This window comes from Mastigoproctus giganteus, chromosome 7 (genome assembly GCF_048544385.1).
Source record: "Mastigoproctus giganteus isolate SK-2022 chromosome 7, ASM4854438v1, whole genome shotgun sequence".
Lineage (NCBI taxonomy): Eukaryota > Metazoa > Arthropoda > Arachnida > Uropygi > Thelyphonidae > Mastigoproctus > Mastigoproctus giganteus.
This window is the reverse complement of record NC_143581.1, coordinates 147,184,473-147,202,197: the sequence shown is the minus strand read 5'-3', so window position 1 is coordinate 147,202,197 and position 17,725 is coordinate 147,184,473. Positions and strand designations below refer to the sequence as shown.

The following is a 17,725-nucleotide window of genomic DNA, read 5'->3' as shown; positions in this document are numbered from 1 at the left end:
CTGAATTTATGCCCTCTCATGATTAGTCTGAGCAAGAGGAAGAATCCCATCAACATTGAGCATGCTCAAACCATTCAAGGCTTTGTACACCTCTATCAGATCACCTCGCTGGTGCCTAGTCTCCAGACACTAATTTGCAAAACTTAAGCCTTTCTTTGTAAGAGCAACCCTTTGTTCTATTCACTAATCTTGTTGTCCTTCTCTGTACTCGTTCCAGCAGCTCTACATCCTTCTTGAAATGAGGCCTCCAGACCTATATACAGTACTCAAGATATGGCCTGACCATTGCCTTATACATGGGAATAATCACCTCCTTATCCCTGCTAGAAAAATTCCTGTATATCATTGACAAGACCACATGAGCTGCTCTTGCAGCCTGTCTGCACTGCTCAGAGAACTTCATATCTACCTGCCAATAACAGCCCCAGGTCCTTTTCATTCTCTACCACTGTCGGTGTAGTACCACAGAGTTGATACGTTGCTCTAGGGTTGCTGTTTCCCATATGTAGTACTTTACATTTGTCAATGTTAAACTTCATTTGCCACCTCTCAGCCCATCTGCTCAACCTTTCCAGATCCTGTTGCAGCAGCATAGTGTCAGTAGTGTCCTTGACAACCCTGCCAATCTTTGTATCATCTGCAAACTTCGACATTAAGCTTGATATAGCATCATCAGTATCATTTAGTTAGTTAGTTAGTTTAACTTCTGTTCCGAGTAAAATAATGGAGTTGCTGGTTAAAGATGCAGTGCAGGATCATCTAGACAAGACTGCAGCAATAATTCAGACACAGCATGGGTTTGTTAAGGGAAAGTCTTGTCTGACAAATTTGATAGGATATTATGATGTGGTTACAAAGGAACTGGATGCAAAAAATAATTTTGATATCATATATTTGGATTTCAGGAAAGGTTTTGCGCATGGAAGACTATTGTACAAATTGGAGCAGAATGGTATTATGGGTGATTTGATTTTTGATTTTGGTAGTTGTTGGCGCATCGGCTTCTGTGGCCATATTGCACCTCCCAAGGTTTTTGCAGTACTTTGATCCAAGCCCGAGGCGGGAATCGAACCCGCGACCTTTGGGTTGCCGGGCAGGTACTTTACCCACTCGGCTAGCCCGGTCGGCGGTATTAAGGGTAAGTTGCTATAATGGATAAAAGGATGGTTAAGTGCGAGAAGACAGAGGGTGGTAATCAATGGGTGCTGCTCTTTTCTGGGAATAATGTTATTAGTGGAGTCCCACAGGGTTCGGTGTTAGGTCCACTGTTGTTTTGTATATTTATCAATGATATTGATGAAGGTATATCAGGCTTAATGTCGAAGTTTGCAGATGATACAAAGGTTGGCAGGGTTGTTAATGACAGTAATGGCAGTGTGCTACTGCAACAGGATCTAGATAATTTGGGCAGATGGGCTAAGAAGTGGCAACTGAAGTTTAACCTTGAAAAAATGCAAAGTACTGCATATGGGTAGAAGTAACCCCAGAGAAATATACCAACTGTGTGGTACTACACTTAAGGTGGTAGAAAATGAAAAAGACCTGGGAGTAATTGTGCAGTCAGATATGAAGTTCTCTGAGTAATGCAGACAGGCTGCCAGGGCAGGTCATGGGGTTTTGTCAATGATATATAGGAATTTTGCTAGCAGGGAAAAGGAGGTGATTATCCCTCTGTATAAGGCAATGGTCAGGCCATGCCTTGAGTACTGAGTTCAGGTCTGGGGGCCTCATTTTAGGAAGGATGTAGATTTACTTGAGCGTGTACAGAGAAGGGCAACAAGATTGGTGAGGGGAATGAAGGGATCCTCTTACCAAGAGAAGCTTAAGTTCTGCAAATTGCAGTGGCTGGAGACTAGGCACATGCGCGATGATCTGATTGAGGTATATAAGGCCTTGAATGGGTTGAGCACGCTGAATTCTGATGGGATCCTTCCACTTGTTCAGATTACGAACCTAAGGGGACATAAATTTAAATTAAGAAAAGACAGATGTAGAATTGATGTGCGGAAATTTGTTTAGCCCGCGGTTGGTTAATTGCTGGAACAAACTTCCATCTGTCATGGAAGTTGATAGGTTGAATAAATTTAAGGAGGAACTGGACAGGCATTTAGAGGGAATGGTGTGATTTTTTTTTTTTTTTTTGGCTGATGCTGCATAAGCTCATACATTTGCTTTCTTGCATCACATGCCGCCACTACTACTACTACTACTATTTATAAATACAGAAAACAATAATGGACCCAACTCTGAACCCTGAGGGACTCCACTAATAACATTAGTACACGATGAGCAGTGTTCATTGATTACCACTCTCTGTCTTCTCCCACTCAACTATCCCTTTATCCCTAGTAGCAATTTGCCACCAATGTCACAATGCTCCAATTTGTGCAGCAGTCTTCCATGTGCAACAGTATCAAAAGCCTTTCTAAGATCCAAATATATAATATCAAAGTTATTTCCTGCATCCAGTTCTTTTGTGACTGCATCATAGTATTCAATCAAATTGGTCAGGCAAGACTTTCCCTTAACAAAACCATGCTGTGTCCGAGCTGTAACTGAAATCTTGTCTAGATGATCCTGCAGTGCTTCTTTAACCAGTGCTTCCATTAATTTTCCTGGAACAGAAATTAAACTCACAGGTCTATAATTACTTGTGTCAGCCTTTGATCCTCCTTTGTGAATTGGGGTCACATTTGCACATTTCCAGTCTATGGGTACCTCCCCTGAGTCCAAGGAAGCTCTCATAATTATGGCTAAGGGTTTGCTTACTTCCTTTGCTGCCTCCTTTAATATAACTGGATAGATCCCATCCACCCCAGGTGCCTTTCTTGTGTTTATCTTCAACAATTTCTCCTCCACTTTACTCTCAGTTATTACAAGAATGCCAGAGTTGAATACACCTCTGGCATTCCCCTCACTGAATAACTCCTCATGTGTGAATGTCGATGCTAAATACTCATTTAGTTTGTTAGGTACCTGAGCAGGATCAGGTACCTCTTTTGCTTCTTCACTTAATATAACTGGATAGATCCCATTGACCCCAGGTGACTTTTAAATGTCTGCCTCTAATAATTTCTCTACCACTTTCTTCAAAGTTATTATTAAATCATTCGGTTCCCTGTTAGAATATGACACACTTCTGGCATCACCATCCCTAAAAATTCTTCATGTGTGAATGTAGATGCAGAATACCTATTTGGTTTGTCAATAACCTGAGCAAGTTCATCAACTGTTAAACCATTCATATATAGGGGACCTATGTGATTCCACCCCCTTTGCTTCTACAGTTTACATAGGTAAAGAAGTCTTTGCTGATTACCTTTGAATTCCTTTCCAGAGGCTTCTCATAATCTGTCTCAAATTGCCTAAGCTCCTTTTCTCAGTAACAGATTAGTTTATATCTAATAGGCTTCTGTTATCACCTAATAATGTATATGCATCACAAGCATTCTTCTCTGTCACGAGTCTTTTCAGTACAGCTGACATCCATTTAGGTCTAAGTCTTGAACATTTTCTTTTTAATTGATATAAAAAGCCTAGCAGCTTCTACAATTACAGTCCTGAATGCTTTCTATTTGGAAACCCAGGGGCTCACATCTGGTGAGTACGGGCTTGGGACACCCAGGGCCCTGAGCTGGATATCATTATTCTTCTCTTTCTTGGTGATTCCCTTCTATTTCTGACTGTCTCTCTCTCTCTCTCTCGGTAACTCGGGAATTTTTTTTTTTTTTGCTGGTGCAGCATAAGCCTCAGGCTTCCTTGCACCTTAAGGCTAATAATAAGAATAATAATAATAAATAATAATAATATGCTGTTCATAACATCATTAGTTGGTCCCACTGAAGAGAATTTACAAATTTTCTGAGACCACTGTAGTCACCTTTACAAAAGCAAAAAACTTTTCCTTTGCCCTTGATGGCAGTTACACTCGAAAGTAAATCCTGCATAAGTACACTGATCACTGCCATCTAGTGGGTCTTTTACATGCCTGCTTTTAATGCATGGAGAATTGCTGATTACAATCATATCAACAATATTGCTTCCTATTGTTGCTTCTCTAATGTGCTGCTCTAGAAAACAGTCAGCCAATCAATCCACAAGAGTCTTGCTAGCATGTAAGTGACCAAACCACAAGTTCCCGTCAATATCTGCAAAATTAAAATCCCCCATAAGATATTCTGATTTACTGGCCCACTATTTCTCTGTATGGTTGTTTGATATACTTACCACAGTCATTAGGCTTATAATGCACTGTTACTCTTGTTTTTATTTTCCTAGTACTTATGTCACACCACATTGACTCAATATTGGATTGCCCACCCATGCCAACTATATGCCTTAGATTTAATGTTTCATAACTAAGATGTTAACATCCCCCCCGCACATCCTGTCTTTTTCTGTATACACATTGTATCCATCATATTCAAATTCTGCATCCCTTATGTCTGGGTGACACTATGTCTCTGATATCTCTACACTATCTGGATTCATGACTAAACCAGTACTTCAAATTTATTTTCTACACTCCTAGCATTAGCGTACCTGCAAGTATACAAGCATCTATTCTTACTCTTAGTTACCCTAACACAACCCATGTACTTACCTGTTCCAAAACCCACAGCATGGCTTGAAATCCCTAATACCTTCCTTTCCAGGCACTGCATGTTCCAATAGCAGCAGTGCAAGAAACACTTTCATATTTGCTGGTGGGTCTAGTTAATCTGTTAGCCTGTATATCCCCCAAGCAGTTTTCCCACCACTAATCCTGCCCTCAATAGCATCTGCAAATATTCTTGCACCCCTTCTATTTAAGTGTATCCCATCCCTGTAAAAACAGTCCCTCCCATTAACAAACACAGAGCACACTGATAAAAATTCTAATCCATGAGCCTTACATAGTATTTCCAGGGCTAAATTGATTTTTCTTTCTTTTTTTTTTTTTTTTATGAAAACCCCAAACGAGAGGGATTAGAACCTATAGTAACTAGTACCGTGCTTGGGTTGGAGGTTGAGAAGACGAAAGAAGATATCCGTTGATATTAGACTTGAACTTCTGTAGACAGTAATTTTCAGGAAATACGTATGAAGGAAGGTTTTTCCAGAAAATGGCAGTTGAATGAATAAAAGAGGAAGACGAAAAGTTGGTTCTGTGAGATTGAAGTTGGACAGTAAATGGATGTTGGCGGCACATTTTCAGACTGTTTTGAAAGAGAGAGTGTGAATTATAGAAGCTAATTCAGAACAGTGCCCATGGAAGTACATGTAGAAAAGGCATGCAGAAGAAACAATACATCTATGAGACAGCAAGTGGAGAGACTCTGTTAGAGACGAGTCATTAATTAATCTAACTGCCCTCTTTGAACGGAATCTAGAAACCTGAGAGAGGTTTTGGGGGCACTGCCCCAGATGTGGGAACAATATTCCATGGTACGGTGGATTTGCGATTTGTACAGAGTGAACAGCTGTTTGGAAGAAAAGTAATGCCGAGAGTGAAAGAGAAAACCAAGTGTTTTAGATGCAGAGGAAGCAATGTTTGTAATGTACTTGTGCCAAGAGAGATCAGAAGTCAGGGTAATCCCCAAAAGATATATCATTTTGCCCAGAAATTGGAGTGTCCCCAAAGATAAGCATAGGAGCAGAAGAATCCTTTTTGGAAGATATAAGACAAGACAGAGTTTTATTAGAAGGATTGAAATCAACTAAGTTGTCTTTGCCCCACTGGAGAAGTTGAAACTGATTGAGCAGGGCAAGGTTTCTCAAAATGGAAAGTGGAATGCAATGTGCTATCATCGGCAACACTATGGATAGGATTTCCAGTCAAAGGAAGAAGTTCATTAATATACATGAGGAACAGAGTGTGGGAAAGAACTGAACCTCGGGGGAACCAGCATTAGTGGAGAAGTTAAAAGAAAGCCATCTACAGTCATCTACGTTGAATTTGTCCATAAATGGGTAACATAAACAAGAATATCACCAGTGGATCGACACTGACAGAATCCAGGCTGTCGATCATTGATCAGACGGAAGGTTTCTAGGTAGTTTAAGAGTTGGCAGTTAATTGATTTCTCCATTACTTTAGAAGGATTATAAGTAATTGCAATTGGAACTAGCTGGATATTAGCAAATTTCCAAGCCGAAGGAAAAACACCTTTGGAATAAGAAAGTGAAAAAAGGCAGCAAAGAACAGAAGTAAGTTCAGGAGCACAGGTTTTGAGAACAAGTGGAGAAATACAATCAGGACATGGAGCTTTTTTAGCATCAAGATTTGTCAAAATCCGTCTGACATCCTTTCGATGAAAAACTACAGCAGGCATTGAACAGAGCGTGTTGGGAATGGTGGGAGGTGTTTTACCAAGATCATTAATACCCGAGTTGGAAAAAAAATTATGATATTAGGGTCCCAAAGTAAATCATTACATCTACCCATATATTTATTTTGTCTGTAAATTGCATGTGTTCTCTGGTCAATTTGCCTGTTTGCCTGACAAAAAAAAAAACCCCGATTTTGGGGAGAAACCTGGCTATCTAGGCCTGAAACCAACTAACCCAGCCACGGAGTGAAAAAAGCCCACTAAAGTTCCTCGTGTCATCAATGGAATTCAAACCTGTCAGGTCTTTTCCACCCGGTGTGGGAAGGACGGTGACGATACCACTGTGCTGCTAGAAGGTCAGCTTTATCCTTGGCTGAAGTGACAACAGAACCAGCTGGTTTCGACAAAAGTGGGAACAGAGATGGGAAAAAGTTGCGGCTAATAGCTTTGGCAAGAAACCAGAATACTCGGCTACCATTAAGACAAGAAGCAAGTTTTCTACTTTTAGCCTGTTCAAAATCTAGTTTGGACTGATTAATAACTGCCTTACAATTGTTGCAAGCTTTGGTGTAGGCAGAAAATGAAACTGAAGAATTGGAAACAAGCCAATTACGATATACAACTTTCTTTTTTTGAACAGCCTTAACACATTTATTGGAAAACAAAGGTTTAGATAAAGGACAAGATTTTTAAAGTGGACTGTGGAATAAAGGATTCCATTTATACAAGAATAATTTCACTGACACAATAGGAGCAAACATTGACATCAGAAGTTTTGAAACAGTAATCTGACCAAGGAAAAGAAATCTCTTAGGTGATCCCATTTTGCATCCTTGTAATTCCAAACAACACAAGATTGGGAATAGCCATGAGATAAAGGCTCCATTGAAGAAAAGAAACAATCGCCAAGTTGTGATCTGAGGTACCTAAAAGACCACTCACTTTGACCGTGTACTTGAAGGGTTGTTTGTGAGAAAAAGATCAAGCATGTTGGCTGCATGGTTAGGATTGTCTGGTATTCTTGTAGGTAAATGAACAATCTGTGCAAGGTCATTGGTACAGCCAGTCCTCGTATAGCACGATCGTTGTGTTCCTAGAAACCTTTGTGCAATATAAATAACAGGCCCTATGGGAAAAATAGGGTTAGGTGCCGACCACCCAAGATTGAACCCACATTTGTAACCAAATCATTACCAAACACAAATAATTGTAATAAAATACTTACGTATTTTATTACGATTATTTATACTTACGTATTTTATTACGACTATTACGTAATAAAATATTGCTAAAGCTTTTGCTTCTATCATAAGCAGATTTATTCTTTGTTTGATTTTCTATCCAAACAGATGACAGCCGTTCCATCTCTTCCAATTCTTTGTGTCTTGATCTAATGGATTTTATTACTCTTTGAGTTGTTCCTGCTATGAAAGTTGTTTTTATTTTCTCTGCATTCTTTCTAATTCTAGGTGTTGCCACGTTTAGGCCTGTAGCACGTGCAATATCACATGTTCTTTCATTTCACTCAAAGTGTTTCACAATTTCACATTTTTTCTCTAACAGAGGCGGACTGGCCATAAGTCTTACCCGGGAAACCTCGATGGGCCTGAGGCCAGAAGTGTGATTTTGGCCATAAACACTAGTATGATGCTGCTACAAATTTTCCCAGGTAAGAATTTTGGACCCAGTCCAACTCTGTCTATCAATATTGCTTTTCTTTTTCTCTCTGAACCTGTAAGGTGTCTTCACCAGGATGCTTCCTTTTCACACCTTTTAAGTATTTCACTCATTTTTAGGGAATAAAGCACAATTACAAAATGAGGAGGCACACTTGATACACATAAACAAAGCTGCGCACATATAGCAACAGAATAAACAAAACCATAAAGGCAGAGACATACTATTAACACTTCACTAGCTCACATTTTACTAAAGCACATTTCTGGGGGTTACTACCATAAACTCGATCTAATTGCATTTGCGATAATACCGACAGCTGGAATTGTGGGTTTTAACAAACCGCCTCCGTAGCCAGGTGGGCAGGAGCAGCAGTGCATAGCACACATTTCTTGATTAGACCGGAGTTCGAGCACGTGACCACCGAATACGAAAAGGTCAGAGAACGACCACCGCATATCCCCGAAGCAATATGGCCTTAGTTGCTAATGCTCCTAAAAACCAAATAACATAACATAAAGTGGATTTTTACGTTATTATAGTGAAGTGTGTTTCCCCTTCACTGATATAAAAAACAAATACATTTATCAGAATCTTCTATTCATTGCTATTGTGTTGCGTTCAGTTGGGGTGATTCCATGTTCGACTGCCATTTCTTGTAATCACAAAGGCAAATCATGCATAAGCGAATTAGGTTTGTGTTATATACGATATCGCTCACCTATTTATAAATCCTGTATGATCAAATTCATGTAGTGTAAACACATGTTATACGAGGATTGACTGTAATTGCAAAAGACTCAGCATCTCGACCAGCTGGAGTTGTGAACATTCAAATCACCAAGTAAAATTACTTCAATGTTAGGAAAGTTGGACTGGAGAAAGTCAAGTTGTAAAGAGAGGAAGTCAAAGAGCTCCAAGTTATTAGTGGAGTTGGGAGAACAGTAGAAACAACAGATGAATTTGACACAATGAAGTAGAGAGATTTTAAGCCATAGAAGATCGAAAAGAGGAGATTCCAAATTACCAAGTCTCTGACAGTGAATATCGCAATGGACATATGCAAGTATCACCTTTGAGGTGAAAGGAATCATACAGCACATAATTTGAGCAACTGAGATGAGCAGTAGTTGAATCAACTGATAACTGAGTCTGTCAGAAAAAAATACATGGGGTTCGGCAGACTGGAAGTGGTAATGGACATCGCTGAGATTAGAATTGAGACTACGTATATTTATGAAATGAACTAGGAAGTGTTTAGAAGGTTTAGATCTTTTAGCAGATAAGCTTACTCTATTAGTTTGAGAATTCATGGTGTATTCAATAGTAAGAAAAAGTGTAGGTACCTGCTGAATGAAGTAATTAAATTTTTAATATGGCGTACACATAGTAAGAGTATACCCAGATCCTCGACATAATGTGGCCTCGACAATGCCCCCCACATACACACTACTCAGATTCCCTCCAGTCACTATCTGGCAGAGTAGAGGTAGCAAGATTATACACTAGGTGATCTAGAAGCCTCCTAAAGAGTTACCAATAGTTTCAGTCCAATGTACTAACTAGCGGCCAGCCTGTGAACACCATTTTAGAGCTGTACCCTTGAAATGTAAGGAAGATTGGATCCCGCCATGATGTCCATCATAACCTCAAAAGTCATCAGTCATATTGCATGATGGAAGAGATGGGGAAGGGTTGACCAGAACTTAGCTCTGGAGACTAAACATGGGTTCCACCACTTCAAGCTTCCAATAAGCAAAGTGGTGGTATTGCACAGGCTGATGAGTCATCTACCACCTAGTATTGCCTGGTAACACAGAGGGGCGACATTCCTCCATGTGGTGTAGGCACCACACCTTGACCCCTGCTTACATTGATTCACACCTGGGTGGTTGCCCACAGTGTGCTTGTGCGCGGGGGTTATACCCAAGATTACTAACAGTCCCACCATCGTGAAAGTGCAAACAGAGGATCTGACTGTCACAGACCATCCGGACTTTGCCGAAATTGGGTCCACTTGACTTGAGTGTCACCTAAATTTCAGTTCCATCAGCGTTTTAGACTCCCAGGTAGCAAGCACAATTTGTTTGGCCTATCTGAGAGGATGTCTGTGATAACCTCAAGGACCGATAGACAAAGCAATCGACTAGTACTCACTCCCACTGTTTGGGGAGAAATGCAGACACTTTCAAATTAAACTTGCAACTTTTTCCCAGCATTGCCCTGTACTTGTTAATATCATTAGTGTCAAACATGTACAACAAATTTCCATGCCCTTAAAAGATATCTGCTCTATAATGTCACCTACTTTTGCTCCTACCAAGGTTATTTATAGCAATGAGAAACCAATATACTGTACTGTGAAAGCTATATCCATATTCAAGTATTTATGCTGACAAATAAACTGAAAAGTATCAATAGTTACCTGAATGAAATTTCATGAATTCTATGTCTGCTTCACTTCCTCTGAGATGAATACAGATATATTGTATATATAACAACCGGCCCAAAAGTTCTGGAGTTTCCTGTCCAGAAATTTCACCATAATACATGTTATTATTTAGCTTTCTATTTACAATTGTTCTAGCAGCATGCAACAAAAACTCCACCAGAAAAGGTCTGTCTCACCCCCGTAGCATAATCAATTAGTAGTCTTTTATATTTGGTCTGATCATTCATAATCATGATGGTACAAACCGGAAACTTATTTTATTTAAAAAGCCAAAATAATGTTTCATTTTATTCATGAATTCTAAACATACCTCTATTTCTTATTCCTGATGTGAAGTTTTACTTTCTTTTCAATCCACAAAAGTTACTCAATCCTCTTGATTTTTAATAAATTTTAATAAATTCTGTGAATTTATTATTGAATTTTACTTTATTATTAAAATATTTCTAAATTAAAATTGATTATTAAAAAAATTAAAATATTTCTTAATACAGTATGGAGAAAAAGTGAAATCCCTAATGAATGGAAAACAGGAGTGGTAATAAATTTCATAAGGGATCTAAAGAACTTTTTGAAATCTATAAATGTATAACACTCCTATGAAGCACATAAAAAATTTATGCAAACATATTAAAAAACAAACTTCTAAAATGTGTGGAAAATGTTTTAATTGAAAAACAATCAGATTTTCAGAAAGGCCGAAGCTGTACTGATCCAGTCTTTATTTTACAACAAATAATTAACAGGAGAAAAGAATTTAACCCCAGCCAACCTTCCTACTGTTCATTGGTTACAAGCAAGCATATGACAGAATCCACTGACCAACTCTCAGGGAAATTAAAATTTTATGGTGTAAATTCACAATTATTATCTGCAATTAAGGTTTTATATGATAATAAAGATGTAAGAGTACAATTAAACAATTTTAAATTTTCAAACAGAATTAAAACAACTAGAGGATTACGACAAGAGTGTGGATTCTATCCTTTATTGTTTAACCTATATATCAATAAGGTAACAGAAGACTGGGCAAAATTACAATCTAATGAGATCCCAATTTCAGCACAAACAAGTTCAACTCTACTATATGCTGATGACCAAGTTATTTTGGCTGAATCTGAGACAGAATTAAAAAAAGCAGCTCACAATCTTTTCAAAATTTGTTCTTTATTTGGTATGGAAATATCAATCCAAAAAATGAAAACTATGGCCATGAAAGAAAAGGAATTATTACAAGCAAAAATAGTAATTAATGGCCATATAATAGAACAAGCAAAAACATTTAAATACCTCAGAAATACAATTTCAAATTTAGGAAATGCAGATTTGAAGAGCAAAATAATAAATTTCAACAAAATGAATGGTATTATCAGAAGACATTTTGGTAATACATCAAGAGACATAATTATGACTTCATAAAATAATCTCAAAGCCAGCCCTAATGGTTGGCTCCAAAACTTGGATCTTGAAGAAAAATGATGTAAGATGGTTTGGAGGCACTACAAATGAGATTCCTTAGGACGCTTGCAGGGTCTTGTTGAGAGACTACATCCCAAATCACACCATTAGAGAACATTTTGGCATCAGCAATATAGTGGAGACATTACACGGTATAGAACACATTGGAGGGAACATAATGAGGATGACTGATGAGAGACTGCCTAAAAAGGCTGTTTTATAGGCCACATGGATGGAGGAGTGTCGGAAGACCCATGGAAAGAATAATGGACAAATTCGAATCTCGCAACAGACCTTAATGGCCCAATCCCTGTTTCATAGAAAAGATTAAAAATTTTATTATTAGTATCACAGCATGCGATAATAAAGGAAACTAAAATAATAATTTTAGTACTATATATACACAAGATATTATACAACTTTACTTGTTCGATAAATATTGGATTTTGCCAATAAAACCTAATATTAACTGAGAGCAAAGTGGAGGAGGAGAAATTGTTGAAGATAAACATAAGAAAGGTACCTGGGGTGGATGGGATCTATTCAGTTATATTAAAGGAGGCAGCAAAGGAATTAAGAAAACCTTTAGTCATAATTATAAAAGCTTCTTTGGACTCAGGAGAGCTACCCATGGACTGGAGATGTGCAAACGTGACCCCAATGCACAAAGGAGGATCAAAGGGCAACAAGTAATTACAGACCTGTTAGTTTAACTTCCGTTCAAGAAAAATTAATGGAGGCACTGGTTAAAGAAGCACTGCAGAATCATCTAGACAAGAATTCAGTTATAGCTCAGACAAGCTATTACTTTTTTTAAGGGGAAGTCTTTATTGACCAATGTGATTGGATACTATGCTGTGGTCACAAAGAACAATTTTGATATCATATATTTGGATCTTAGAAAGGCTTTTGATACTGTTGCACAAGGAAGACTGCTGCACAAATTAGAGCAGTGTGGCATTGGAAGCAAATTTCTGATATGGATAAAGGGATGGTTGAGTGGGAGAAGACAGAGTGGTAATCAATGGACACTGCTCTTCGTGGACTACTGGACGTGGACGCTTCCAAGTGGAGTCCCTCAGGATTCACTGTTAGGTCCATTGTTGTTTTCTGTATTTATTAATAATATTAATGTCCAAGTTTGCAGAAGATATGAAGGTTCGCAGGGTTGTTAATGACATTAATGACAGTACTCTGCTGCAACAGGATCTAGAAAGGTTGAGCAGATGGGCTAAGTTTAACAATGACAAATGTAAAGTACTGCATTTGGGAAGCAGTAACCCCAGGGTAACGTATCAACTGTGTGGTACTACACTGACAATGGTACAGAATGAAAAGGAATTGTGCAGGCAGATATAGTTCAATTGTTCATGATCCTGCTCAGGTAGCTAACAAACTAAATCAATATTTTGCATCTACATTTACACATGAGGAGTTATTCAGGAAGGGGAATGCCATAAAAGAAGTAAACAATGGCAGTGACCTAGATGATCTTGTAATAATTGAGTAAAGTGGAGGAAAAATTGTTGAAGATAAATACAAGAAAGGCACCTGGGGTGGATGGGATCTATCCAGTTATTTGTGATTATCCTCTTGTATAAGGCAATGGTGAGGCCACAACTTGAGTACTGTATACAGGTCTCTAAGCCTCATTTTAGGAAGGATGTAGAGCTGCTGGAGCAAGTGCAGAGAAGGGCAACAAGATTAGTTTAACAAACTTTGAAGTTCAACAAACTCTCCCAGTGAATGGAACAAATGGTTGCTCTTATGAAGAAAGGCTTAAGTTTTTCAAATTACTGTGTCTGGATACTAGGCACCTGCAAGGTGATCTGATTAAGGTGTTTAGAGCCTTGAATGGTTTGAGCATGTGCAATGCTGATGGGATTCTTCCTTTTGCTCAGAATAATTGCCTGAGAGAGCATAAATTCAAATAGAGGAAAGACAGTTGCAGGATAAATGTATAGAAGTTTACCTTTAGCCAGCATGTGGTTGACTGCTTGAACAAACTTCCATCTGTCATTGTAGAAGTTGATAGCTTAAATAGATTCAAGGCAGAACTAGACAAACATTTGGAACAAGTGGATGGGTGAAATTGGTTTTTTTTTTTTTGGCTGATGCTACATAAGCTTGCATCACGTGCCTTGACTAATGCTAAAAAACTTCATTTTTAACAAAACTGGTATTTAGTAGATTCATTTTCTTTATGCATACCAATAACTTGAAACAGTTTTAAGTTTTGAGCATTTAAACAGAAATGGAACTAGTTCATTATTTTCAGGAACTTTCCAAGCATAAAAGAAAGAACCTACATTAGAAAGAAGGTACTAGAATCAATAGGACTTAAATACTTTTGTGTTTAGTGTTAGCATAAAAAAAAATTTAGTAATAATATTATAATGGCAAAATGATGTAAGGAAGTGGGGCATTTTCTGAATCTGCAAAAATTTTAAAAAAATTATCATTCGTACCCTACCTCTCTCCAAAAATTGGCTACCAATTCCGTTTTGAAGTTTAACAAACTCTCCCACAATGTTAACTACTTTAAGAACAAAGGAAATGCAGTAATGTGGTCTTGAAAACAGTATGTGCCTGAATCATTTAGAAAATGGGGAGAACTACTAAGTTAACTGAAAACCATGTCTGCTGAAATAACCTCTCAATGTTTCGTAAGAAGTTTATAATAGCTTTATTAATGCTTCACAGGTGTGCATACACAATTTTGAAACCCCTCAGGTCTTCTGCATTCTCAGCCCACGCTAACCATATACAGTAACTCTAGCTACCTTTCTATATATTTTTTCATTACTTAGTCTATTAAAAATGAAACTCCACTAAATAAGATTAAAATAACCCTATACCCATATGAGTTTTTGCACAAGAGTATAAAATCTATAGCTGTATGAGTTTTCACACTCACTCTTGCCAAATGAATTAAGAATAAATGAATATTACTTAATGAATATGAATATTAATTAATTGTTAAGGACACTAATGATAGTATACTGCTGCAACAGGATCTAGAAAAGTTGAGCAGATGGGCTGAGAGGTGGCAAATGAAGTTTAACATTGACAAATGTAAAGTACTACATACGGGAAGCAGCAAACCCAGAGTGACGTATTAACTCTGTGGTACTACACTGACAGTGGTAGAGAACGAAAAGGACCTGGGGGTAATTGTGCAAGCAGATATGAAGTTTTCTGAGCAGTGCAGACGGTCTGCAAGAGTAGCTCATGGTGTCTTGTCAATGATATACAGAAATTTTTCTAGCAGGGATAAGGAGGTGATTATTCCCTTGTATAAGGCAATGGTCAGGCCACACCTTGAGTACTGTATACAGGTCTGGAGACCTCATTTCAAGAAGGATGTAGAGCTGCTGGAACGAGTGCAGAGAAGGGCAACAAGATTGGTGAATGGAACAAAGGATTGCTCTTACGAAGAAGGCTTAAGTTTTACAAATTACAGTGTCTGGAGACTAGGCACCGGCGAGGTGATCTGATAGAGGTGTACAAAGCCTTGAATGGTTTGAGCATGCTCAATGCCGATGGGATTCTTCCTCTTGCTCAGAAAAATCACCTGAGAGGGCATAAATTCAAGTTGAGGAAAGACAGTTGTAGGATAGATGTGTGGAAGTTTGCCTTTAGCCAGCAGGTAGTTGAATGGTGGAACAGACTTCCATCTTTTGTTGTGGAAGATGATAGCCTAAATAAATTTAAGGCTAAGCTGGACAGGTATTTGGAACAAACGGAGGGGTGAAATGGGAGCAGGTTTTTTTTTTTTCCGGCTGATGCTGCATAAGCTTGCTTTCTTGCATCATATGCCTCTACTAATGCTAATTACCATACTGCAAGCCTAACAGTTAATGGAGATATGCTGAAGAAAAAAAGAAACGGAAAGTAACAAAAAAAAAAAAATTTTGGTGAAAAGATTTGCAACGAATAAGATGCAGTTAATTTATTTGTGTCCATAATTTAAGTCATTGAAGACCATCTTTTAATAATCATACTGAGTAATCTACAATATGGCAGTTCACTGCATTTTTCAAAAATCATATTTAAGTCACCCCGATGTGAATACAAACACTGTGTAGCCAGTGCAATTTCCAAGGCTTCACTAAACCTATTCATAGCAATTTGCATTTTTTCTTCAGAATAATTAACATGTTGCTTCAGTTTTTCAATTATTAAAAGTATGCTTTTGGTTGGAAAAATCTCATGCCTGGGAATGTCTTTGATGTGTGCTATTTTGATCATACTTTGCAGAAGTTCCAAATGAATAAATGAAAATATGTCATGAATATTACCTTCATCAGTTTCGAATCCACAGCTTTTTGAGTAGTTACCATAGAGTGGAGCAAACACACACCATAATAAAAAACCAGGCAAGGGCGTTTGTGGTCCTGAATAATTCGGAGTATATGGTACTGATAATGTTAATGGAGAAAACCAAACTGTTGGTGATATTTTCATCCATTCCAGGACTATTTCTGTAACATGGTGAGATGGAAGTTTTGAGGAAAATAAAGCGGTTACCGCTGTAATAAAACTAGCACAAAATAATGGTGTCACGCAAGGTAATCCTTTGAGTGGTCCTTTTGGCACCAATACTTTAAAATAGTCTTCAACTACCGTTTTTGCTACATGGACTGATACATCCGACGTACATCCATTTAACTGCATCCACATACCTGCGAGATTCAGAACATTGCCACTTCCAATTCCCACTGCGACTGATACCAATTTTGACAAGAAGTGCAGCCGATTTTCCATTAAGTTTGGTGACGGTGGAAATAAAAACAAAAATGTCATCGTTTTTTGTTCACTGCCCACAGAAGAAAAAAAAATACAAAGCTTATCCAGTACTTGTAATTCTTTAACAGATGACAATTTCGGCCGACGAACACCGCGGCGATCGATCTCAAAAAACACAAATTCTTCAACGATTTCTTTTGCTATCTGTTGCACGCCCGATTCGTATACCCATAACTTCTGGACATGGCTCAATGCCTCTTGCACTACTGTCGGAAAGTCGATTTTCCGTAAATAATGTTTTATGTCACCCATTTGTAATATAGCAAGACTACACTTTATATACTTTACGTAAGACAATATATTTCAAAACCAATGTGTACAGATCAACAAATATTAAATCTTACATGTCAATAGTGCTATTTCATTTCTTATTGAAAATACTGTTAAAAATACGGATTATAACTTATTGTAAGCACTTCTACTTCCACTACTACACTGAATTAAAAGTCCCGACTTAACCAAAGACTCCGATATACGCAGAATGAAACGAATGAACTCTCTCAATAGAGGGCTTTTAAGAGAACAACAACTTCCTTCTCGACAGAGGGTTTAGGAAGCCAGCTACTTCCTTCTCGATAGAGGGCTTTTTCATAATAATATAATATTTTAAATATTAAAAAAAAAATTCAAAATCAATTCAAGACGCGCAGGTAAAGATGCACCAGAAGTTAAGGCCAATCCCCACTTTGCAAGGGCCACATATAGACATGTCGAGACCAAGCAAAAGCAACTCGAGAGTTGTGGACTGATAGATTTTTATAGTCATTTAAAGTGTTATTACTAATAGTTGATCATAGATTAGTACAAATCAGTGTAGCCGATGACCGAAATTTGCTATTAGCTCCACGGCGATTGCTGTTCGGGCACCAGATCGGTCTGCCCAGATAAAGAGGCCAAAAAATATCTAATGATAGATTTTATCCAGAAAATGAAACACTGAGAATACAACGTCTAATAATATATTTTATTTTCTGACAAAAGGACAACTGAGAACCCTCAAAATATCAAAATCCTCACA

The 17,725-nt window shown here is 38.0% G+C and overlaps 1 protein-coding gene across 1 annotated transcript; it reads right to left on the bottom strand.

Annotated features, from left to right (window-relative positions):
• Positions 1–15,867: 15,867 nt before the first annotated feature.
• Positions 15,868–17,152, bottom strand: LOC150083251 (integrator complex subunit 15). The gene has a single exon (XM_090377131.1). The coding sequence runs from the start codon at positions 16,957–16,959 to the stop codon at positions 15,868–15,870; it is 1,092 nt and encodes a 363-aa protein (XP_090233257.1). The 5' UTR covers positions 16,960–17,152.
• Positions 17,153–17,725: the final 573 nt, after the last annotated feature.